This window comes from Anabas testudineus, chromosome 16, assembly GCF_900324465.2.
Source record: "Anabas testudineus chromosome 16, fAnaTes1.2, whole genome shotgun sequence".
In the NCBI taxonomy this organism is placed as follows: Eukaryota; Metazoa; Chordata; class Actinopteri; order Anabantiformes; family Anabantidae; genus Anabas; species Anabas testudineus.
Genome location: NC_046625.1, coordinates 5,330,372 through 5,356,326, shown reverse-complemented (window position 1 = coordinate 5,356,326; position 25,955 = coordinate 5,330,372). Strand labels below are relative to the sequence as shown.

The following is a 25,955-nucleotide window of genomic DNA, read 5'->3' as shown; positions in this document are numbered from 1 at the left end:
TAAAGTTATCTATATTTCCTTGTGAAGCAGAGAAACAATGTGGTGGTGGTGGTGGTGAAGCTGAGGAGCATCTAGTTGTTTTCTCAGAGTAAACATCCCCAGAGTATGCCTTGTCATTCAGGTAGCCTTACGCAACACATACTGACTGTACATCCCACCATGCATATGCACAGATGGTAATGACAGGCTAGGCTTGAGTTAAACTGACACTTTCAGGAAGCTGAAAACATGGACATCAGTTGTTCAGTTGTTGTTCAGCACTATATAATTTTACATTTGATTTATCCTCAGTGCTTAATTTAAGGTGGTGACCCAAGTGTAATAATAACTCACCACTCTTACTGTAAATACTTACACATGAAACATCTGCACATATTGTTGTGTCTCTGATTTTATTTAGTAAGTGAGCACATTTAAATATCCAGGTTTTAATGTCCATTTAAGTTGCAGATACTTTGCAGGACCTGTTTGAAACATTAAAACATCTACACAAAGGTGTAAGTCGGACTAAATGTTGTGGCTGTATTATTATGGATTTTAATTAATGTTAGTATTATAACTGCAGTTTGAGTCTTTGTGTTGTAGTACAACCACGCCGTCAGGCGTGGCTTCTGTCGAGGACATCTTGGGGAGTCTGTACGCGAAACTAACCGCGCGGTCCTTTGTTCACCGGGGCTGCTGCAAAACCCTTGTTTTGTATGAGAAATGTGCGAGAGCTTTCCTGATGTTCCCCCGCTGCATACAGTCTGCAACGCCTGTCTGACAACTCCCTTTCTCTTCTCGTCCTCGTATATATCCCCCACCTCCCCCCCCAGACACCCTCTTCCCTCCTATACATAACATCCTCATGCGCAACGGCGCCGGAGACAACAACGCGGTGACCTGCCGCAAAGCATGGCAACATAGAGGTGGGCGGACCCCCCAAAATGTCACTAACTCCTTTTACTCTCAAAAATCCCGTCAGATGGTCCGCGAGTCCCCCCATAATGTGCAGGACCTGGTGGTTTTATCTCCAAACGATGGAGTTGACATCATCTTTTCAGCGCATGACCATGTGCGCACTGTACTTGCACCTTTTGATACGCAACTGTTTACATCCTGGATGCCATTCTTACATAAGTCGCCAAAATGCGGTTTTCAGGATACACCGCAGCTGGGACTGAGCCTGCGTTCGTGCCAGTGCGGTGCGGGTTGCAGCCTTAATAATGGGGCACTTTCTACTCGTTCTGTAGATGACCTAAGCGGCTTGACGTGAGATGCCACAGGCTTGGGAACCTGAGACGGAATGGTACAACGGGAGGGCGGCTCGTTTTGTCTCGGCAAGGAGGGGAGCTGTGTAAACCAGACTGGGTGGAGCAACACATCGCCCAGCCCCATCTATCGTGCAGACGGCCTTGTGTCCCGTTTGCCTGGAGCTCGGAGAGAGAATACTGTACTGAAAGTCTGGCGGATAGAGAGAGAGGGGGCCGGTCTATGGGAGGGACTAGCGCAAAGGGGGGAATTGGAAGGAGGAGGGGGTGAGGAGGAGGCGGCACGGGTGCTGTTTCTCCAGTCTCTTTCCCCTGTCTTTGTCTCACACACTCTTTTGTTAGCCATGCCTAGCCTGCTGGTTCTAGCAGGGATCATGGAGAAAAATGGGGGCTACGGCGGGGATCTGGCCGGCTCCGGCTTCGGCAGCGAAGGTCTCCTTGTGCCGCCCGATGAGGAGGAAGACGACTCCCGTGCCCTCAGGGTCGCGCTGGGCCAGTTGTCTCTGCTGGGGCTCGGGGAAGGCGAGGACGGCGGCGGAGCCCCAACAACAGGAGTACAGGACCGGAGTAACAATAACAACAACCACCACCACAACCACACGAACAGCGTCGGAGGCGGCGGCGGGGACACTGCGATTCTGCAGGGGAAAAGCAAGTTGTGCGCCCTGTACGAGAGCTCCTCAAGTGAGACGAAAGGACGAGGCTGCAACATAACAGAATGCGTCCCAGTGCCCAGCTCTGAACATGTGGCCGAAATAGTGGGGAGACAAGGTAAACCGCCGGCTTGCAAATCATTTCCCTCCAAACTTGTGCCTTTATGCCGCTAACAGCGTGCAGAATCGCCGCCGTGCTTTCCCGTGTGCTTTGTTTTTTGTTCTCTAACTGTTACCTGGTGTTATTTGACAAAGAAAAGGGAGTGGTGTGGTTGCTCGCGTGTTTTTTTTTTGTACTCCCCCGAGACATCAGCCTCCCACTTTTTTCTGCCACAACGTTGCAAGTTCTCCTGCACTCGTTATTCCACTCATCCATCCGAGCAAGGCGTTCGTTGCTCTGGGTTTGATTATTATTATTATTATTTTTTTTTGCTTTTGAGTGATTTTTGCAAAAAGAGGCTTTGAGAGAGCCCCGTTCCCTCCTGGGCGAATTATTCTACATCCACGCCATCAATGTCAGCGCACAGACACTGGAGCAGGGAGAGCACTTGCTTCCTTTGTCGTCTGAGACGCGCCAGACTGTTCAAAAAGGCAACGTGCGGCTGGCGAGGAGAGGAATGTGTTTCACTTTGAATTGATCGTTCAGGAAACAACCAAAATGAGACATTTGATCTCAGTGGTTGCAGATGTTTTGCCTCGGTACAAATTTATCCAGCTCCTTGTTTATGTTGCGCACTGCCCCAGTGACACAATTGGACAATAGAGCGAGAGTGGTCTGCTTGTTTTTTTCAAATGAGGTAGTTGGAAAGTTCAATTCCAGACACGTTACACATTCATCCCGTTCCCCTCACAATCCGAGCTTTTATTTAGTATTTATTTGTTGGATTTTGAACAAAGAGCTGAAGTTGAATGACAGCAGCTGTCAAACAAAGGTGTGAAAGTCGGGGGATGAGGGGAGGGGTGCACTGATGCTCGGAACACGGGATGGTCTTAAAGGGTGACTCAGCGAGAAGTTGCACAAAGAGGTGGGAATCCTTTTTTAATAAGGGAATATTGTGTTGTCGGTGCTCATTTGGAGTAAAGCTGTTGACAGGTGATTCTTTTTTACTCTAGTAAAGTTTCAGATTTATGGACAATCAAGCTGTAAACATGCTTCATGTTGAAGTTGAAGCAGAGAATCCAGAAGTAGATGTTTTTTTTTTCATCATCTTCTTCCAAATGCTACTTAGTGATTGTTTTTATGTGGCTGCACCTATTGTTAACTGATGTGATGCACCCATGGGTGAGAGGGGCAGGAAAAAAAAAAAAAAAACAATGACAGGGACGGAAGGGCAGTATAGCATCTAAAAGCTGAATGGGAGTCACGCCTTGGAGCTCAACACAGGGGGCTGCTCATGAGCCCCACTTCACTGCACACTCTCAATACCACATGGTTGCCTGACAGGAGAGGGAGAAACCGAGGGCTGGACAGAGAGAGAGACTGCAGGGTGGGCGAGGTACCATCTGCAGATCTTTATTTATCTTGAAACAAAAAAACAGGTCTCGGATAATGTCACAGGAGGTTCAGACCAGTGGAGATGGCTTTTTTACTAATACTCTGCTAATGTGGATTTAGTTTATGCCACTAAGTGCCTCTTGTCTCCCATTGCGGCTCCTGTTCTTTACTCTGAAGTGTAAGTTTTGAATTTTAATGGGGTAACTGAAGACAGTTGGGGGGGTGGATCCAGCGAGCACAAGTGCAGTGAGAGGGCCCTTTTGCCTTGACCGAGAAGAAGTGCTGATTTGGGGGGATTTGAGATGAGCTGCTTTTTATTGAGGCCCTCCGTTACATCCAGATCCCCTTCCTCTCAGCACAGAGCATCACAGCCCGCCTGGTGAATCTGGCGCACGGAGCATCCTGCCATGAAGAGATGGTTGGGTGTGTTTGTTTTGTCCTGTCACAGTCACAAGCATTGATTCCTGAGGATGCTCTTGTATCTTCCTCTAGAGCTCTTAAGATCAAGTGATCAAGGATTTTTTTTGTCTCACAGACACGTCTACGCCACAGTTTAACAGTTGAAAATAAATTTGTCTCTAGTGACCCTAATTTCAGGTAGAGCTTAATTAATCTTTGCCTATTTTGTTTAGACAATTCTTTAATTGAAACATTCATCCAAACTAATTAAAAGGCACAGTGTAGTTTGAGAAAAGGAATTTGCCAATTGCATGGCATGGACAGGTCTATTAACCTAATATCAGAGAATGGGCACAGAGGGCATTTTCAGATTTTAGGTATGAGCAGTTTTATCCCTTCAGAGTATCAGTGTGTGCTTCTGTCCACACCTCTGGTCCCTGAGAAGGAAGAGTTCCTGAAAAAACAGGCCTATTTAGTAGCATCGAAGACACATTTCTCTACAACTTATGGTGTCTTTAAACCCTTTGACTCCTGCTGCTGTTACGTCTCAGACAGGTAATGCAATGATGTGCTATGCCATCTGAAGCCCTACAGTCTGGTAAGATTAGCCCAGATTTGTTCACTGAATAGTTGCCTGAAGATTCTTGCTTGTCCAGAGAGCCACGCTGGTCTCTTGAGGCCACAGTCGAGATAAGAAAGGCTCATTTAATTCATCAATAAACGTGGAAGTCTTAATCAGGAAGCTGCCCAAATTTCTGAATGAAAATAACATAACAGTTGATAAATCCTTTATGGTGTGTAATGTAAAAAGAATCCTGTGTCTTTTCCTGCCGTGTTCTTTTTGACCTTTTAATGTATCTAGCAGCCCTGTTAAATATTTTCTGATTTACTGCGTATGGTGTTCTGTCCGATTATATTGTCAGGTAATTTGTCATGAAATAACATTAACCTGCACTCTCTCACATTAAGAGTCTGCCTTAAAAGCACTTAATAGAGTAGAAAGAGTAAACTATTACATGCTGATCAAAAACAGGGCACATGTAGAGCAATAAATGACTACAAAACTAAGCATATCATTCTATAAGTTCAAGGAAAGGTCAGGGGCTGATTGCTCACTAGCATCCTGTTTGTATACTGCATTTGCTTTAGCACACCTCTAGAATACCTAGGTTTATCCTGGCCAATACCTCTGCACCATCCATGCTACTTTTAATAAGTTGTGTGTCTGAGCAAATAAATTAGTTCACTCCATAAATAAACTAATGCTAAGGTGCTGGGAACTCCATACATCACAGTAATTACTCTGTGTATCCTTGGCCAGTAAAAACCTGCAACATATTAGTTTAAACTGGCCAACAGTTAAGAAAATCTGAATTTACACAGAACAAAGAAGAGTTGAGGATTTCCATTAGCTCAGGCTAATAATAATGTTTGTTCTCACTTGTAACCCTTTAACTTGATTTGTGAGTCACAAATTTGAACCAGTGTATCATATTTACTTATTTTAAAATTATCTTGGTGTCCCTGTAGGTTGCAAGATCAAAGCCCTGCGGGCGAAAACCAACACCTACATCAAAACCCCTGTTAGAGGAGAGGAGCCTGTGTTCTTGATCACTGGTCGCAAGGAGGATGTTGCACTGGCCCGTCGTGAAATCATCTCTGCTGCAGAGCACTTCTCCATGCTTCGGGCATCCCGCAACAAGCTGGGAGTATCCTTTAGCGGCTCCCCGCCCACACCATTGCCAGGTCAGACCACCATCCAGGTGAGAGTGCCATACCGCGTTGTGGGGCTGGTAGTGGGGCCGAAAGGCTCAACCATCAAACGCATCCAACAGCAAACCTGTACTTACATTGTCACTCCAAGTCGAGACCGCGACCCTGTCTTTGAAATCACAGGGTCACCGAGCAACGCTGAGCGTGCCCGTGAGGAGATTGAAGCACACATCGCCTTCCGAACAGGGGGCCTGCACGACCACAATAATGAGAATGACTGTTTGGGGCCGAACGGTGGAAGCAGCCCAGCGGGCAGCAGCGGTGGTCTGGAGAGCCGGCTACAGCAGGTGTGGGGGCTGCAGGGGGGCCAGCGCAAACCACTCACCAGCAGCTACCGCCAGAACTTTTCAGATGCCATGGTTGGAGGGGGAGGGGGCGGAGGAGGTGAAGGAGGGGGAATCTACAACAAGGGCAACTTCTCCAGCTCTGGAGAGAAGCCTTGCTCTTATTTTGGATCCGAGGGTACCCAGAGCTGGGGTGACCCCGACTACCCCAAACAGGTGGCCTTCTATGCCCAGCAGCGTTCCAAGAGCTTTGGAGGCCTCCCGCTCCCCCTGACCAGACTGTCCCCTGGCTTACCCGAACCCTGCGGAGGTGGAAGTACCAACAACTCTTCAGTCACCAGCATTGTGCCCGTAGCCGGCTCACCTCATGCCCAGGCCCGCCGCGCCCACAGTGAGCCCACCTCAGCCGGCGAGGGTTTTCCAGGCCGCCTGCCGGTGCCAGACTCGCCACCAGCCACTGTGCGGGACTGCATGACCTGCTTTGAGAGCAAAGTGACGGCTGCCTTGGTGCCCTGTGGTCATAACCTCTTCTGCATGGAGTGTGCCATCCGAATCTGTGAGCTCAACCACCCGGAGTGCCCAGTGTGCCACACCCAGGTCACACAGGCCATCCGAATATTCTCTTAAGGAACCACATCAGTTTTTATCATTAGTTTTGTCAGTGTTTATTCGATAATTATTTACTGTTATTATGATTATTATTATTATAATACACATTTTTGTTTTTCAGAAACTTTAAAAACAATCAAGCAGATATTTTAGAAGGCACTGCTTGCTTTACTAAAAAGTATAAGAAATATTTTTAAGTTTTTCTTTTATATATATATGCATATATATTTTATAAAAGTTTTGTTTATAAGAGAAGTATAGTACCTTGCATTTTTTTAGTTTTTTGACTGCTGCTGTTTTTCATTCATGAATCACAGTGTAGCCAGAGGTAGACAGTAATGTGAACATTTTATTATTCAAATTTTTATTTTACCATGAAGTGGGTTTATATTGAAGGAAGAAGATGGTTATTGAGGTACCCAATCTGCACCTGACTGACCTAGAAAGTCAATGTTGTTATTAGAAGGAAAAAAAATAGAATTTTCATTGCACCTTACAATCATATTGGTCTAAAATAGGATTGTCAATCATACCTTGAAATTTCAGGAGTATATGTGGAGGTGAATTCAGCCTTTTCAGTTATACAGTGATTACGGTTACAAATGATTGGTCCAAAATAGATTTCAGCTAAATGAATTGTGAATTGATTGGTTTTAGTCAAAGTAATGCAATGTTTACAAGAAAACAAACCCAGCCCCCCTATTTAGTTCTTCTGCCTTTTAGTCTTATAAATCTGAATATTGCTAAGAATGGATAGGACATTACATCACTTATTTATAATAATTGGTAAGTTTCTTTATTCACAAATATAGATGAGGGTTGTATAAAGTATGAGTAAAATTTTCCTTCCAGTAGCCATTGATTAGACTTTGGTAACTGCAGTTTGTTGAAAAGATTCAGTAATGCTTGCTCCTCGTGGCACTTGAAAAGCATGTGGTTCCTCGGTTGGCTTAAAGCACTGATTTAATTTGTGAGGCAGAAAGCCTTGGAATTCATCCAGTTGGCTAGTTCTTGATATCTGTCTCCCCGATGGACTTGTTTCAAAGCCACCTTAACCGCGCTTTATTGTCTTGTGTGGTCATTTGGCCACAGTCACTGAACGATATAGGACAATACAGGAGCTCCAGTCAACAAGCATTTCTCTGAGGTGTGCACTGTAAATAAGGAGGAGAATTGTGGACAGAAGCCGAGTAAAAGTGTAAAATGTTTCCTGAATCAGCAGTAGACTAAGATTAAAACAGTTGACACTGTAAAATACAGTCCCAAATCAGTAATCCTTACTCCATGTCCCTACTGCTACCAGCATTATGTGTGAGCTCCGAGAGCCTGCTGTCTCCACTGTAATTAGCAAGGCTGTACAGGAGCAGGTGTTTCATGGCGCTGTGGCTATGACCCCAAGTTGGAGGTCTTGCCTAACCCCCTTTTTTTTTCTCCCTTTTCTTTGGGAGTGGCTTTTATGTCTCTCCCAGCTTACAGTTCGATCGTTTGCTTTCGAAGGCCTCTCTGACTGGGGCGCATTGTCTGGGCCTGGTAGTGGCGTGGGCTGCAGAGTGCTCGGACACGGCCTGGATCTGCTCATTGATAATTAGGCAAATGGGTTGGTCCAGGTGCGGACCGTGTGGGGACTCTGGAGCTGTATGAAGGGTAAGACAGGGTCCCGCAGCGAGCCCCTTACTGCCCCGCCCCACTGTTACAAGCAAAGAAGGGCCTGGATGGTCTGGATGCAGCTGGGCAAATAGGACCCCCTCCTTCCACTCCCTCTTGCCCCTTCCTCCCCCTTTCTCCTCTCCTTTTCTGCTGCTCAGTAGAGGAGAGGGGCCCACTCCTCACTGGAGGAGAGGGGCCCTCTTTTGTCCCAAAACACACACACAAAATTTGAAAGACACTAGCTGAATTTGGCAGCGCCTGTGAACTGAGAGGAGGCTTAGGAGCAAAATAAATTATCCATATTATCAGGAGGTACAGCAGTTACCTGTTTCTGCGTTAATGTCACGCAATTTCGCAATTTACCATACGGCATTTCAAAATGATGAAAACCTTCCCTTACAACACAAAGATTTCGTTATCTTATTATATGTGGCGCAGCATTAACCCCTAGCCCAACCCGTCGCTCCCAAACTGCACGACTCTGAAATTTGGATGGGGCGCTGCTTGTGTGACAGCGCCAGCGCAGATCGAAGTTTCTACAAAGCCCCCCACCCTTCTTTACCTCCAGGCTCCTCCTGTGTTTGCTCGCTACTGTATGGGACATCCTGCAGCTGCCCCTTCACTATGGACACCCGGGCTTCAGCCAATGGCAGCGCCCATTGCTTTGAGCTTCCAGAATGAAATCAGACAATTGTAATTGACAGGAAAGCAGAGGAAACGCCCCATTTAACCAGCACTCATGCTGAATCAAATTACACACCCTCTGCGTCTGTCTTAGCCCCAGCCTGGGGATTTTGGAAGGCTAGAGGAGAGCGGGTGGGGGTGGGTAGGGATTAAAGCTGTTGAATAATGGGGGTGGAGGGGGGGGTTCATTTTGGTCGGAGAAAGAGAGAGGTATGTTCCATAAAATGAGACCCTGCAGATCTGGCAAATTTATTGATCAGTCAAGTGTTGCAGCGAGTTTTGACTTGTCACATGTGGGCCAATAGTGGTGACAGGGAGCAGCAGTAATTCAGAAGGTCTTTGTGTTGTACTGGAGAACAATTCAGCTCGGCTTCTGTCTAAAAAAATAATAAAAACTAGAGAATTGCAAACTGTGTCTTATAGGACACAGAGGCCCCTCCTGTTTTTCTTTTAAACGTATAAAACAGACCACGCACGTTAGGTGTGGACTGCAGGAAAAGCACTGTACTTGCAAAAAAAGTACCTGAAATCTATCAGATGTAGGAATAAAGAATAGTTTTAATTTTTATGGATGTGAAATTGCACAGTGGTTTGGCCTAAGCTTTCAACGTCAGATTCAAGGCAGCGTGACACTGTTCTTTGAACTTAGCATTTTTATTTTGTTTTCTGCCTTAATATTTTTTAAATTAAAATATTGCCATTACTTTGCATACAAGGTAGCTATGTTGGCCTTTGATAGTACTGCCCCACAGAACAACTTTTAAAGTACTTATTTTTGGAGAAAAGAATGTGAATCAAACTGCTTGGGTGGGGATTAGAGGGATTCAGGAAATTAGGCTCTTAAAACACTTTACTTAAAATACAGAGTAAAGCACCTTATTACAAAACCTGCGCATTTCATTAATACCAAACCGACCACTGATGGTGAAATATAATTCATAGGATTTGAAAGACATGCACATAAGGATTCCCTATCATTTTTTGTGTCATGGTGGTTCTTGTTGTTCTTAATACTACAGTAGTACTAGTGATAATTTGGGAGACCTCTCACCCATTGTAGTCAATGTTGATGACTTGGTTGAGATTGCACTGGTTTCATGAATAGAGGGCTTATTGGAGATTCTCCCAGTTTAGACGCTGTATAAGTTAATGAGTATTGTACTTTATGGGAAAGCGCTCTGAGCATCTATGTAAATACAGTATGTGTATCAGTTATGATCATCCAGACAAAGGCCCGCTTGAAGTGAGGTTTTGATTATTTTTACAAACTGAAAGTGTCATTGTCAATGTTTTAGCATATGGGATTCAAAATGTTTGAGTTGTAGGGAGAGTAAATCTTTATATATGCCTCTCATCATCCTTTTGACAATAATAATATATTAGATAGATCCATACATTTAAGAAATATTATTTAAATTGATTAACTTAGTATTTCATCCAAATATATAGATAAGAAATTAACCAGACACTACTATAAACTGTAATAATGAATATCCTTTATGAAGTCGCTGATGTATAAGCCAATCTCAAATAAAAACTCAAATGAATAGTACGTGTAACCTAACCCCTAATGAATAACTCAGTTTCTATGTATGTTAGGTTAGAAAGCAATAATAGGGCTATACTGGGACAACAAAACAGAGGAGCCTACTTAGTCAGTCCTTTAAATCATATTCTATTTAGCAATTGACCTTGATTATTAGGATAATAGCGTTGCATTTCTGTCTCATACCTGCTTAAAATTCATTATGGATTCATGCCAGTGTAGAAACAGAGATATAATTAATTAGTAACAGTTTCAGGATAAGTAATTGTTCTTGTGTTCATCAGGGTCTCAAGTCGTTTGATTGCTTAATTTTTTTTACGTTGAATACCAATCAGTTCACAGGGTGGGTTAAAGCAAACTTAAGGGTCCTTTCCACTGGCACTACAATGATGAAAGGGCAACTTCCATGACTTAGAGGAAATCTCTGTGCTGTAAAAGTGATGGCTCAAGTCTTACCCTAACAAACAACAAGACCAGAGCATGAGCACTTAGGTGTTTCCTGTTTGTTAGAAAGCAGAAGCTGTGGCGTTACCAGTGGCACACTCGTGTCTTTGAAGGCCTTGCTCAGAACTGTACGCACAGTAACAAGTGAGACGTAGGGGGACAACATGATAAGATGTACTGTGTCAGTCGCTCTCTTACTGAAGTCATGTTGACCCTACGAGGAGCTTTGATTCTTTACGCTCATTACATTTTTGTTAGGTGTGTTACCTATAGCATATCTTAAGATGAGTTCTGTTTACGTAGTGATACGTTTCTGACTTCATGGCTCTATTTGATACTCGCATTACACCTGCTTTTCATCTGTATTGTGTTTGAAAGAAAAAGGTCAGAGATAGCCAAAGAACAAATTACAAGGAGACGACATGAACTAACTTATTGCTCGAGTTAACTTATTTTAGAATCAAAATCTGCTTCGTTTAGAGTTTATTGAATTAAAAAATAATCTCATAGCTAGAATTACTCTGTTTACCCAAGTCTTAGAGGCCACTCAGTCGATATCTATGAAATGATGGCATATCATGTTTCAGTGTTGTAAGATTAGTTTAATACTACAGAGGCGCCGGTAACAGACTTAATTCTCCCCAAAGAGAACAGCTTAGAGCACATCCTGGCACTTACAGTCCTTTGAGTCCTTTTTTATTGTCCTGGTTAGATTGTTGGGGGGGAAAAAAAGTCCAGGGAATGTCTTGATCTTTCTGAAAAACCTCACCAATCTGGAGAAGTTGAGATAAAAATGGACAAAAACAATTAACAAAAAATCAGACTGAGAAGGAATCGTGTTGACAATGACAAGCCAGTGAAAACTGAGGGTGGGAGTGAACCTTAAAGGCTTACCTTCAGATGTAAAGAAGGCGGCAGTGTAATAATGAACAAAGCAACACTGTGGTTTTAGTTAATACTGTTTAGAGAGCCATTAATTGTATCCTTAAGTTTAACTGCATGCTAGTAAAATATAGTACAGTAGGTAAGATTTATCAGAAAAAAAAGTTAAGATCACATAAAGAATTCATCAGCCTGATACCTGAAGTGTATAAGAAGCTTTAAGACCTTAAAGTGGACATTGGTTGAAATTCATATATTTACTGTGTAGTTTAACTAATTGATACATAAAGTTTAATTATGATTCTTAAGAATATGCTAAAGTGTAAGTTTCATTTGTCCAACTCACCCAGTATGAAATACTTTTTAATTCAGTGGAGCAACAAAGGGGTGGGATGACTCACAGTGACATTTGACTCATTAAGTTCTTGTATTATTTACAATATTGTATTAAGCTTACTATTATAGTAATGGTAGAAACTGTTGATGTTTTTCTTCTCTTGATATGAAACGGTCTTTATGCATTTACATAGAATCCCTTTTAAGGAGTGATAGGAAATCCTTATTTTTCAATGGATGCACTTAAGCAATTGTACCAACCTGTCAAAATCACACATTGAGCAAGTAATGCAATTGAATGTAAAAAAAAAAAAAAAGACCACTCAACTTAATGCACTCCTTATGCTTGTTGTTTTGTCAATTTACAAGTGAGCTTTAAGTTTTTTGTTTGTTTTTTGGAAAGAATTTGCGACAGGTTTTCAACGTAGACTATATTTGAGTTCTTCCACATACATTTATAGAAAGTAACTTAAAATAAATAAAAAAAACATATTACAGTTTCTCAAATCTATTTTGCTAACATGGGTTATTATTTCATAGAAAGCAGAGGAAAAAAGTCAGTATCTGGATGTTATTTATGAAAAGTAAAAAAAAAAAATGAAGCAACATATTTATGAGTAACCTCAAGACATTTTGTTTTTTAATTAAAATTACAAGAAGTTAATATATTTCTAAACACAGGGAAGTCAGTTTCTACTAATAAGTAAAATGAGAAAAGAAGTTTAGAAGTTTTATTTATGAAAGTTGTGGATGCTCATCTTTTCCATGTACCTCATGGTAAATGAAGTAAATGGAATGAGAGTTGGCCACAGCTTAAATTTTAACTTCAGACGTGCACTACTTCAACATCAGTGCATTCACGTGGAATAATTACAGAAAATAATATAATATTTTTTAGAATTTGGAGATATTTTAGTCACAGAGCATCAATTTTGTGCCTCAATTATATATTTTTCCTGCATCAGCATTCTTTGTGCAGTGCTGCTTGCTGTAACCCCTTTCCCCCTTCAACTAACCCCATGTTACTGACTGAAACACATTACTCATTTCCTCTGTAATCTAAACTCGCTTTTACTTATCAAACGTATAAAACATGTTACGACTGCAACGCTTGGAATGAATGAGGCAGTTGTGGCGCTCCTGCCAATAGGGGCCACACATAACCTGTACACACTTTCATTCATACATTTTCTACATCTACTACTCAGTTTGTGATCGATAGCGATGAGCAAAATCAGCTTAAAGAGAGCCTTTGAGAGACTTTCCCTAATGTGTTAATTAGGTGAAGTGTGCAAATGGAGCGGCAGCGCACTGTGTAGTAGATCTATGTAACTAGATGCACACATATACACACAACAGATTCATTACCGTACTAGTTTGCATGTATGTTGTATGGTCACTTAGACAGGAGAAACGGTGCAGGTCCTGTGTTATTCTTTAACGCCAGTGCACTTGGACTGTTTCTCCTCTGTAGATTTTCATAGTTGGAGTCTCTTTGGAAAATAGAAAGTTGACATGAGTTTGCAGCCAGGCAAAGAGACCATTTCAGTCCTCACGCTGAAGTTGGATTTTGTATTCTCAGTTACCTGTCCATGATGAAAGACTGTCTGCACCTCAAATGAATTAACTTGAAGTTCTTAGCTTGTGTAAGAGTTGACTCGGAAAAAAACTTGACAAAAACACTACAATGGCACATTTTCTGCTGCACGTAAAGGATGAGGACTGAAGTGGTGCTCACTGGTGAAACTCGCAACCTTTTCCAAAGAGGCCGATACAGTCTGACAGTTTGTCTTTGGTAGTGTTTCCAATTTTTCCAGCACAGTAGAGGTGTTTCATGCCAGTCTAATAGTGGTTGTAGTGCATTAGTTTTTGGGCCAGCATCACCTGGCGTTAGTTTCTGGTTTCTCTGTGAACAGTGAAAGAGGGTTGCCACTGTGGCTCTCTGTGGCTGACCGTCAACTTTGATGGATGGAAAAAAAAAAAAAAAAAAAAAAGAAGTCTTTGAACTCTGTTACAGTATGCCATGCCCTTACAAGGCATGTAATATTGCAGGTTTATTTCTTATAGCACATGTTTTTTTGTGAATTACATCTTTTGGAGACATTTTTATTATTATTATTATTATTATTATTATTATTGTATCTGCGCCATGTTAGTTCTGGTTCTTTGTTATTTTTCCAAGATTCAAGATGTATTGTAAATGTTTCTAATAAAACAAAAATGAAATGATCTCCAATTGAAATGAACTGTGTTCTATTTTTCTGTTTGTTTGAAGGGGGAGTTTTATGGCTAAATTGATCCTTTGATAACTGTTTCATTATGTATCATTTCGCAGTACTTTGCAAACATGTTGTTAAATGACAGTGGACATCGAGACACTATAGCCCAAGTCAATAATTTGTGACTAACAATCACGGTACCTAAAATGATGATTTATTGAATTAATTCTGCCAGATTCACTAAAGAGGAAGCCAGCTACTAGCAGCCTTTATTGTTTTAAAACAGCTTCAAGAGACATGAGAAGAGGCAGGCTATAACAAATGTCATTTATTTATACATATGCGTCCAAATATACATATATTAGAATAAATGTTTAAAAAGCCCTAACCTACACCACCCAGTTTTAAGACCTGTGAAGTCAACAGGAGTCAGTGTTGATGTGGAAACACATCAGCAGGATAAACACCATCTGTGTGCATAACCTTTGGATTTAATCAATCCCCTCCTAACACTACCATCCTTTCTCCTTTTCCTCATCTATTAAACTATTAGATACTAACAAACCCAATCCTGGCTCCCGAACACGTCCCCCGCCCCCTCAACAGGAAATAAAGACATGAGAGAGCAAGGGCAGACCTCAGGGAGATCCCAGAAGGCAGAGTCCTGTTCCAGTTACATACAGTATAGAGAGAGACTTTAAGGAGTAGGTGAGCAGGCATTAGACGATTTCACTTACAGTAAAACAAGCCATTTTGGGTGCCTCAGAGACCACACGAGCAGGGCAGGGCTGAGTGCCCTCACTACACCATCCCCTGAAATATTATCCATCCATCCATCCCAGCTAGCAGGCAGTAGCACAGGGTTGTCCATACATTTACACAAATTCTGTAATCTCTCCCACTAAACCAAAAGATTCAGGTCAGGGGTGAAACGGTCATCAGAAGAGCCCAAACTGCTATCCCATCAACATGTGAAACAGTTAACCCATTCACTAGTGATGCAACTATCCTATCTAATTTAGAGCCAACACTGTGAAAAGCTTGCAAGAGCATGACTCATCTGTGGAGTACAAAGTGTGCGCATAGCAGGAAAGCCTTCCAAACAAAGATCAAAAGCAATCAAAAAGAAATTACATGTCACTGTTAGGGAGGGATGTTATTGCTCTAAGTGGCCTGGTGGAACACAACTTGAACCAACCACCTTCAACTAAATTCCAGCCTGTGCATTTAGGAAAAATGACTTGAAACCCTTGCTCCTCCATAGAGAGGGATAGTTGCTCTTAAAAGCTTCTTAACATAGATATGACTGAGGGCAAAAGCACGAAAAAGCAAGAAAGCTCCCTTTGCTGTAAAGAAATCAGTGTGGATAATCTAAACCAACCAGTGTAAAATTCCAAACCTAAAGGCAAAAGAAGACCTTAATCCTAGTGTTCAATAAATATATCAATATCATATGGGATATCATTATCTAAACATTATACATTTTTTAAAACTGGGAATGACAGTGGGAACAGTGTGGTTGTGGTTCAGTCTTTTTGGATGTGGATTTTTACTGCCCAATATCCTGTGGTAGTGAGAAACTGAGGGGAAGCATTTACTGCCTTGTAAAATAGAGCACTGAAAGGGAGGACAGTTTGCAAAGACAGAAATCGTGATGAGATACAAAAGGGGCCTTGTAATCTGTTAAATTTTTCATAAGATTGTTAATCAATTCTGATCATGTACCTCTTTGAAAGCTCAATGCACTGGGCATCTCACCTGTTTTCTTTCCACTGATACTATTCCACCCTCCCCACACCACCCTGTCTGTTTATCTAAACTTCTTTACCATCCCTCCTACACTTGTTCCTCTTTGCATACTTTGTTTTCTTAACCAGATAGTACAGAAAAAAAAAAAAAAATCAACCCCAGTATAAGTGTCCTTGAGTCAAATTGTTATCTCTATCTGTCTGTCTACTTTCCCGGTCCATCTGTCTGTCTCAGTTTGTCTATCTGACTGTTTCTCCATTTGCCTGGAGGTGAAGGAGGAGGTCAGTGATAAGGTCTCAGTTGGTCTGGCAGCACATGCCCTTATTGGTTGAGTTTTGGGTGGGCTCAACCGTGATGGGCACTACGTTGGAGGCTGGTGAGAAGTCTGAGTCGCTTCGCCCTGACATCTGCCTCTGTGACACAATGTTGTAGATGGCTGTGATGGAGAGAGGGGTGAAAGGGAATGAGTTATGTGTAGATGCCTGTAAATCCAGCCAACAGTGGGACATATTGTGATAAGGACAAACAGCATGGCAAAACTGAACAACAACTGTTCTATCCAGACTCTTAGCAGCAATGCAGGATTCTTTCCATCCTGCACTGGCATCGTTATGTCATGTGGCATTACCAAATCTCATTTTAGGCATTCCCCAGAGCAACACAGTGCAATACATTTCACATAAAAATAGTATGAATAATAAAAAAATATTATTCATTATTAGTCTGTAACTTCCTTTTGTGGCTCTACATGGTCAGGCCCATAGCAGAAAACACACTTTTTTTAAATTACATATATAGCAAAATCCATTCAAACACACCAGGTGAAGTTTTTTAACTGCAGTTTTTGGCCTCGGCATTAGCTTCACAACCTGACTGAATGACACTTATCTAAACACTGATTTTGTTAGCTGATCAACATAAGAGAGGAGTGCAAACACCTCAGTGACTTGCTGTTGCACACTGCAACTTTAAGTCTAAACTAAAGCCAGATGGGAAATAAACCATCCTGAAATAAAAACTGCCTATGAAGCAAGAAGGTTTAAAGCAAAACAAGACTCCTGGCTAACTGCAACGTGACATGTTAGGTGGTGAAAATATGACTCATTACTACACCTCTACACAGACACTATGTAGACAATACCACAACAGCATAACCCTTTTTGACCTACGATCTGCTTCTTTCTTCTCTGCTCCACTGGTCTGAAGTTCAGTTCTTACTGGCCTCCTAATGCGCTGCTAACTTCCTCTCTTCTCCTCTCTTACTGAGCTAATTTGCAATGTTAGCTGAATAGGGTTTGCTTGTTTGAAGTTTTATGAATTAGACTTTACTGATAAAGCTGTGGTGTGGGCAGAATGGCTCAAACAGCTCAAGCAGAAGGAAATTGAACAAGGAGCAGAAGCTGAATACAAACAGCAAGTGGCACATACTTGTAGACTGATAGCCCCTAGAGCAATTAACGTGGAAGCACCACTCACTGTTGGATTGTCCCTTTAGGCACTCCAGGGGTTGACTCACTCACAACAATTGCTTATTTCTCTACGTTACCAAATCTCCAACATCAAATGGACTTGTAAGTGTGGCTAAATGTCTCTTGGGAAAACTGCCCATAGATATTTACTTGAGATAACATATTTGTGAGACTTGCCTTCTTGCACAGATGCATCTGTTACAGTGGGTGAAAGCTAACTTGTGAGAACAGATAAAGGCTAGTGCTCAGTTTTGTTGGTGTTTGTATTCAACAGGACTGATTGGATGGGAATTACTCACATTAAAAAAAAAAACAAAAAAAGAAACAGCAGCATACAAACAGGTGGCGTTTTCACCACAGACAGCACATCAGTGGTGGACAGAGACAACTTATTTGATGGATTTTGCTGCCATCTAGTGGCAGGTGGCAGGTATGTCTAGGACATAATCTTTAGACGGCTAAGGAGCTGTAGACATCAGGTCAGAATCAAATGTTCTTTCATTCTATGATTCAATATAAAAAAAACAAGCAAACATTAGGATCACCTGTGAGGATAGTTTGGAAAGCCAGCTCCACGTTAGATGAGTCTAATGCTGATGTCTCCAGGAAAGACAAGCCATGCTTCTCTGCAAAAAACAAAATACACATAATCCCAAAACTTTACTGCTCCTCTGTACTGACAGTGCACTGACAATGCAATGGGTTTGATTAGTTCTGCATAATGCACCCACTCCAGGCTTTGCCAGTCATACTTCCTGTTTGATTTCTCCACTATAACCTGCTCAGTAATTTTGTGACAATTTGTTTGGTTTGTTCTGCACTCTATATTAACCAAACTAAATTTTGAACATCTGATTATTCCAGCTTCTTAAAAACTAGAATTTGCAGTAAATTATCAGTAAAAAACAAAAGATTTAATTACATTATGTGAGAGATTCCATGAATCAAGAACATAAATTTGAAGATTGTACATTTCAGTTTCAAGTACATAGTATAGAGACTATTAAGTTTAAATGATCATAGTTGAAATAATATTTGTCACACGGTGGCGTGCAGCATCAGATTGCTCCATAGATTTAGGGACAATTTTCCACTCATGGCATTATAAAACACTTTGCATAGGTGTGTCCACTACACAGTGTTTATGTAAATTAGACGTCACAGATTAGGGTGAGTGGCAGAAAAACAAATCAATACAAACAGAAAGCACAGACTGGTGAAAACATTACTGATACACCAACAAATGACTTTCTTTCCTCTCATACACATAAACAAGACTCAAGTATTTGACCTTCTTACAGCTGGGTCTATCAAGAGTCATTTACCAGTCAAAGCAAGTGCAACACTGAGTTGGACACAAGCCAATACACTCAAGGTCAAGAGTAAACATGTGGCCGAACCACTCTGAAATGACAGTGTCACAACGTTGGCAAAATGTGTCCAAATGGCTGCCTGTACAAAATAAACCTACTCCGACATAAAGTTTAATTTATTTAAATAATGTTCTTTTGACCTACTGGTTTATGTTTTTAATGTACTAAAATGCATTCAAGCCAAGGACATGTCACTGTGTATGCATTACCCAAAACTACCAACAGTATCACAGTACCTAAAATTAGGTGTTCCTAGTAGAAATGAGTGCACTAATCAGTCAGTGGCAAAACATCAAAAAGCAGTAAAAACACATATGATACATTATACTTAAAAGTACTTAAAATCAATTATTCTAATGTGCTCATTATCACAGCTTCAACATAGTCATCTAATGTCCTCACACAAACATGCAATCCCATTACAGTGACAATACCTGCAAAAGCCTTGGCTTCATCTGTGGGCACCGCCCTTAGGTGGCGTAGATCGCTTTTGTTTCCCACTAGCATGATGACTATGTTGTTGTCTGCATGGTCCTGCAGCTCTTTCAGCCAGCGCTCAGCATTTTCATATGTCAGGTGCTTAGCAATATCGTAAACTAAGAGAGCTCCAACTGCTCCACGGTAGTATCTGAACAACGAGAGAGAGAGAGAGAGATTAACATTAAAAATTATTAAAAAATATAAATTGCTCTAGTCACAGCCTGTTGATTTCAACATATAAAGACTAAACAGCTTATTTCTTCGTCACTGCATGCAGTAGTTTGACAAAGTACAATGCCAGTGTCTCTGGGCTGGCTGCCAGATAAAGGAAGTCAACTCAAATAAATTTATTACTCAATAAATAGAGTAATAAATGTTTGACAAGAGGTAAGGAGGAAGCTGCAATTAATGAAACTTTGCCTGCACCAAGGCAAAAAGGTACATCTTGTGTGTAAGTTAGTTTTAATCACTTCCAAAAATCTCTTTCTAGTCATATTATAGGAATGATAAAGCAGTCTAATTCATTTCAGTCTAGTTCATTCTAAATGTATTTATTAAGAGAGTGTGGCTTACTATTTCAAATTCCAGCCACAAACCCAGTCATTCATTGTAAAGACTAACTTCAAGTGAATGTGAATGGCAGCTTCGCTAAAAAATATGGTACATTAAAGCATAACTTTGGTCATTTTCTAAATTAAGAGTATTTCCACCAACCCACATGCAGACACTAAAACCAATGATTCCATTCTGTGAGTCTGCAACCAGGACTGTTTCATAGACCTCTGTAAGTGTCCAAAAGCGGCTAAAGACACATTCATCAGACACACCACTATGTAGGATGCCATGTTTCTTTATTCCAAGAAGGTGGAATTCCACCAAAGATCTTGTGAATGCCCCGCAGATATAGCGATTCAGGGTATTTGAGTCAATATTTTATATGTCTCAACTGAGGGTTTTGGAATTAAAAAAAGCATCATCAAGTGGAATGGTGTGTGTCTGGCTGACATGCTTGTGATCGTTTTTGACCACAGCTTAGGTTTACATCACAGGTTACTGAATCCGTGTTGTAGGCTGGAAGACAAAAACAGTGAGCTGTTGTTGGTTTTAATCTATATGGGAATTGTTATAAATACGATACATTTAGAAAAAGACCATTACTCTTTAAAACAGCTACTTTAGTAAATAAGCCTTCCTATATTTCCTAAATATAACTCAATATTTATATTAAGTTTCAACAAGTGCATACAGATTTGGACTCATTGGTCACTTTTTTAAGGTACACCTGTTTAATCTCATGCAATTCAATACAGCAGTCGTAAATTCTACTTTAAAAACATTTTAATTTCTCAGTTTTTGTTGAAACTGTAAGAAAAGAAATGTGTGATAATTCTGCTATACGTTTATTATTGAGGCTATAGTGGGAGGTGGAGTTGTCTAGGCATGCATTATATTAAGGGGTGTTTGTTTGCCCCCCACCCCATTTATGTGAATAGATTATCTCCTTCCTGGCAGAATTCATAGCAGAGCTGTTGTATTGGATTGCAATAAACTGTGCACCTAATAAAGTAGCCAGTGAGTGTAAACGTGTACTAGATCTTGTGTGTGAATTATAATTGTGTATTGTTTTCTTCATGGGTGTGTGTGACATGGACACACAACGATGTGAACCAGCAAAGGTTTTGATAATACCCCGTTTTGTACTCACGCAGATGTGATTGCTCTGTATCTCTCCTGTCCAGCCGTGTCCCAGATCTGAGCCTTGATGGTCTTGCCTTCTACCTGGATGCTGCGTGTGGCAAACTCCACCCCGATGGTGCTCTTGCTCTCCAGGTTGAACTCATTTCGAGTGAAGCGGGACAGCAGGTTACTCTTCCCCACACCTGAATCTCCGATCAGCACCACTGCAGGAAAAAAGGGGATTTCAGACAAGGAATGTGAAACAATCATCCGCATGGCCACATCATGCACTGTATACTCTACCTACAAGAAAATGTGTTTAGACCAGTTTGAGTAATTGGTACAACAGAATCTCATTTCTTTTTTGTATTTGTATTACTGTATAAGATGATATTTGATGAGTGTGTCTGAGAAGCACAGAATCATTTATGGCTGCATCTATGAAGGGAAAGGCAGACCTTCGGTGACAGAGTGTAACAGTTCATTAAACCACAAAGTTACATTGATGGGCTGACTTTTTAAAATTAAATTTGAGTCTTGTCTCTATTAAATAGATACTCGCCAATGACGCACAAGTGGCTCCCAGCTGAGGTAGAGCAGAAACTCAGGGGAGTTCCACTGAGTGTACAATATATTAGAACCGCCTGCTCTTTTCAGGAAGCACATGCAGACTGAGCACATGAATCTAGGTAAAACCAGTAATTTGATGCAGTTTTTATTCATCAAATGTTTGTTTGTTACAACAGTATTTAATTGAATGGGAGTAAATAAGTTAAATAGGGTTTGCACATGTATGCACACGGCAATATATCTTAATCAGTGGGACTGCTGTTTTAAAAGCTACATAGAATCTAAACGTTCACTGGAAAATACATATTTAAAATACAGATTTAGATTAAACTTCTAGAACTGAGATACTAGTCTAAGCCGACACTCTGATGGGGTTTGTGCAAAAGTCAAGCACATAATACAGGAATAACTCAAGCTATATCGCACCGTTCTCATAATGGCATTATTTCATAAGACTAACAGTTTACACTTTTAAAGTATAAAAATCCATCAGATCTTTTAACATCCCTACTGCTTAGTACGTTTGAAAAATACTTTGTTGGTTTTCATTTTAATGAAACAGAAAACTGCACTGACAATTTATAGTGACTATACATTCTCTCTGCTGGATTTCCTTCTAATATGTACTGAACCAGGAATTACTACGATCAGTGTTTGTCAGAAAACCACTTCCACATTTGTCAGGTGAGTCAGTTCGTCAAAGTGAACCTTCCACACCAACTCACCACCAGCACACCACCCTGCTGTTGGGAAACAGGAACTTGTTATGGAATGTTGAAATTGCATGAACAAGCTCATCACTCTGTCTACACATGCATATAAGCAATGCTGCTTTTTCTCTGCAAAAACTGTGTATTATGTATTTGTGTATTAAATGTGGTATAAAAGGCGCAAGTAGAAACCTGTACATATTAAGGACTAGCTTATTTACATAGTAAAATAAGCAAAATAGGGGAAGTCTAAAGGGACTACACATACTAATAGTGTGGAGCCATTACACGTGCAAAGGATTCTCCAATAAGCTCAGCACAAAAGCTGTTGGGTGGAGGACAAAAATCATTACGTAACCATTTCTCAGTTCTTTGCCATCAGACAGGTAATATGGCTGCATTACACACCCATTTACTCACCTATTGTTGGGTTTGCATTCTTCAGCTAAAAAGATATGACACCTCTCCATTATATTATTCACTGCACCCACTGATGTGGCCTAGCCTATGACTGGCTGAATGTATGAATGAAGAATGAAAGTGAGTCGGAGAATCTAAGGCTCTCACTCTGTTCAGCAAGATTATTAGCTATAATGATATGTCCTGAATCCCTATAAAGGGAATGAAAGGCACCAATTTCTCATTTCCATTTATGTGATGTTAAAACAGTGTATAATACTGGTTCAAAAAGACATACCTTCTAGAGATATCTTCTTTTACAGCAAAATATTGCTTTAACTATCATGCCAATTTCACTGAACCAAATCAGAATCAAAACATTAATAATGTAAATATTTTTATATATTTATATATATATAAACAAGGCTAAAAGATTATTTTAAGATTTCCTCAGCTTAGAAACGCAATAAGCTCTTAAATTAAAAAAAAGTATTTGTAGAAGGACCTGAAGTGAAGCAGATGAATGAAAGCAACATGCTTACTAATTTCTAAAGTTCCTGGCATTACAACTTATACACATCCCTATACTGGGAAAGAAGTATGGTTTCTGCAAGACAGTTGGATGACTTCCTGTGCTGACGTCTCCATTAGTAGGAAAAAGATTTGTGCGAGTACATGACTCACCCAACTTGACTCATGTTATCCAGCAAGGGACAAAAGGAGGTTGTGGAAACAAAGGAGAGCCACAACAATAATGTTAGCCCTTTCCTGGTTTAAGCAAACAACTAAACTGTAGCTAAGACCAGTGTCCTTGCACCACTGCACATAATCCTGATAAGTTTGGTATTTGGTCACCAGAATTCATATAACTTTATCGGAGAACAAGCAGGCGAACAAATCTCATCTCCTCTGTGCTCAGGCACAGAGCTTGTCTGGGGCCACACACAGACGTTTTTATGCAGGTATTTCCAGTTCGACAACACATACTTGTTTAAAGTTCTATATTTGAACAGACTATGAGTGCTTTATTCCCATTTGCCTGTGACAACTGTTTGTTGGAGACAACTACACAGATGCAATCACTTTAAAATACAGTACCTTATGTACCAAATGGCATACTGTATTGTAGAACAGTGTTCTGCATATTGTGCTGACTGTAAAAGATATCTGGTCACCAGTAAATCTTGCTGATGTGTATACAGGAGGCAGATTATATATAAATATATATATAAATAGAGCAATCTTACCATATTTAAAGCTGTTATTAGACCATGCTTTGTATTGTTCAAATTAGGGGGATTCATGAAGTATGAGTTATTAATTCATTATTATTTATTTTAATCATCTCTTATCATATGGAAAGCATAAGAGATGGTTCCAAAACAAACACAGGGGATTTTCCTGTAGCCGTCAGGTTAAAACACATGATCTAACTCTGTTTCTTTCTGACAGGAGCTGGTTTACCTGGTCGTCTTAACCCAGTTAGTGACCCCTTGTTGACAGATGCATCGCATGATGATTGCATCATTGGCCTCCAAGATGATGACTCGGTAGCAGATGCTGCTTAGCGCCACACACCGGAGACCTCGCCGTCCGAGCTGCCTGCAAATGTCCCTCACATGGTTTAAGTCACAGTTATAACGCCGTGTTATAACCGAGGTTCTCCATTAACAGAGGCTAACCTCACCTAAGCCCTGGAGGCAGGTGCCCTACATGTCGGCTCGCACCTTGTTGCCAAGGAGGGGTGCGGGTCAACCCTGGTGACAACTGACGATCACAGGTGAAGCGCTGGTGTGGATAGTTAGCAGAGCCAAGACAAACATCCACTCACCTTTAAACAGATAGTCATACTCGTCCTCTCTGTTGCTCATAGTTGCTCCTCTTTCGGCGAATTGAGTCGAAGTCGAACAAACTTCTGGTGGATCCAGCTAACGTTACTTCGACACCGAGCGACCACCGTTCGCCACAACAGACGGTTAATTCTCACTCAGACGACGACAGCGGTGGCCCACTGTCTGAATAAATGAGTGTAACGCTGCTGTTGTTGTGAGGTATTTAAAAAAAAAGACAATAGCAACTACTAAGTGAAAAGTTTCTGCTCGTCTTCCTCACCCTCGTTCACTTGCCATTACTGACACTGCAACGTAACGTCTGCTCCTTAACCCCGCCTCTCGTTCGCTCCCCATTGGTCAATGGCCGATCGACACCTGTCGCTGGCCCTGACGTGATTGGTCCGCCCCGCTGTCGCTCATGATTCGCTGCTGGTCATTAACTTGCATGACGTCAGTGGCCCCGAGTCTGAACAGGTAGGGTCGAGCTTCAGGTGAGTGAGTGAGTTAGTGAGTGAGTTAGTTAGTTAGTTAGTGAGTGAGTGAGTGAGTGAGTGAGTGAGTGAGTGAGTGAGTGAGTGAGTGAGTGAGTTAGTTAGTTAGTTAGTTAGTGAGTTAGTTAGTTAGTTAGTTAGTTAGTTAGTTAGTTAGTTAGTTAGTTAGTTAGTTAGTTAGTTAGTTAGTTTGTTAGTTAGTTAGTTAGTTAGTTAGTTAGTTAGTTAGTTAGTTAGTTAGTTAGTTAGTGAGTTAGTTAGTTAGTTAGTTACCTGCAGCACGATCCAGCAGGCAAACGTTGGTATCGCAACTATTTCACTGTAACACGTGTCACGTTCAGCCTGTAAGTGCACATACAGCATGATATAACAGAGTTTGTGTCCCAGAGGAGCACAAAAGAAGCCACACCACACCAGGCTGTGTTGGACAGCTCAGAAAGCATTAATATAATTATATCTGCTTGAAGCTCATGACATATCCTATTTTTTTTAATTGCTGATAAACATAAGGACAGTAAACTGATGACATGACGTCAGCTATATGAACTCATTAAATCAAAATTCACAATTATTTCATGATACATTCGTGTGTATAATTTATAAATTTGTAAGAGTCCAAAATGTTTTTTGAATTTAGCAGTCCTTAGTGAACACACTTCATGTAAGTTAAAAATATTTACGCCGGCCTCAGATTATAGCCTTTAAACAAAGGTTTTTTCAAAATGTTTGAGAAAAGCAAATAAACTGTCTTACAAAGTTAGCCTATTTACAAAAGAATTATTGCAACATCTGATTACACACCAATCTTGATTTGTGACGTACATAGAAGCAACAAATGTGTCATATTTATTAGATGAACCATTGCATGCATTCAAACTAATTATTTTTTTCTGTCTTTTCCACCATGCAGTCTGCAGGAAGGATCATAACATATGTCTGTGAAGATTGTTAGACATCCAGGTCATGGTTATTCCAAAAAGGCTG

The 25,955-nt window shown here is 40.9% G+C and overlaps 2 protein-coding genes across 2 annotated transcripts; one reads left to right on the top strand and one right to left on the bottom strand.

The window, feature by feature from the left end:
- Window positions 1-1,285: 1,285 nt before the first annotated feature.
- Window positions 1,286-16,106, top strand: mex3a (mex-3 RNA binding family member A). The gene is given in 4 exon segments (XM_026373466.1): window positions 1,286-1,328; window positions 1,331-1,383; window positions 1,385-2,021; window positions 5,328-16,106. Coding segments are annotated over 4 exon segments (1,887 nt in total). The 3' UTR covers window positions 6,482-16,106.
- Window positions 14,535-24,810, bottom strand: rab11al (RAB11a, member RAS oncogene family, like). Its single transcript, XM_026373467.1, has 5 exons — window positions 24,480-24,810; window positions 20,998-21,193; window positions 19,247-19,440; window positions 17,985-18,065; window positions 14,535-16,406 (listed from the first exon to the last, which is right to left on the bottom strand). Exons 1-5 carry the CDS (start codon window positions 24,517-24,519, stop codon window positions 16,267-16,269), a joined length of 651 nt encoding a protein of 216 aa, XP_026229252.1. The 5' UTR covers window positions 24,520-24,810; the 3' UTR covers window positions 14,535-16,266.
- Window positions 24,811-25,955: the final 1,145 nt, after the last annotated feature.

Bases quoted from the DNA above. Each gene is read 5' to 3' on its own strand.
- rab11al (XM_026373467.1), bottom strand. From the start codon at position 24,519: ATGAGCAACAGAGAGGACGAGTATGACTATCTGTTTAAAG. The intron at 21,194-24,479 runs GTGAGTGGATGT...TTTTTCCTGCAG, and splicing joins GTATGACTATCTGTTTAAAG to TGGTGCTGATCGGAGATTCA. The intron at 19,441-20,997 runs GTGAGTACAAAA...CTCGTTGTTCAG, and splicing joins TACAGAGCAATCACATCTGC to ATACTACCGTGGAGCAGTTG.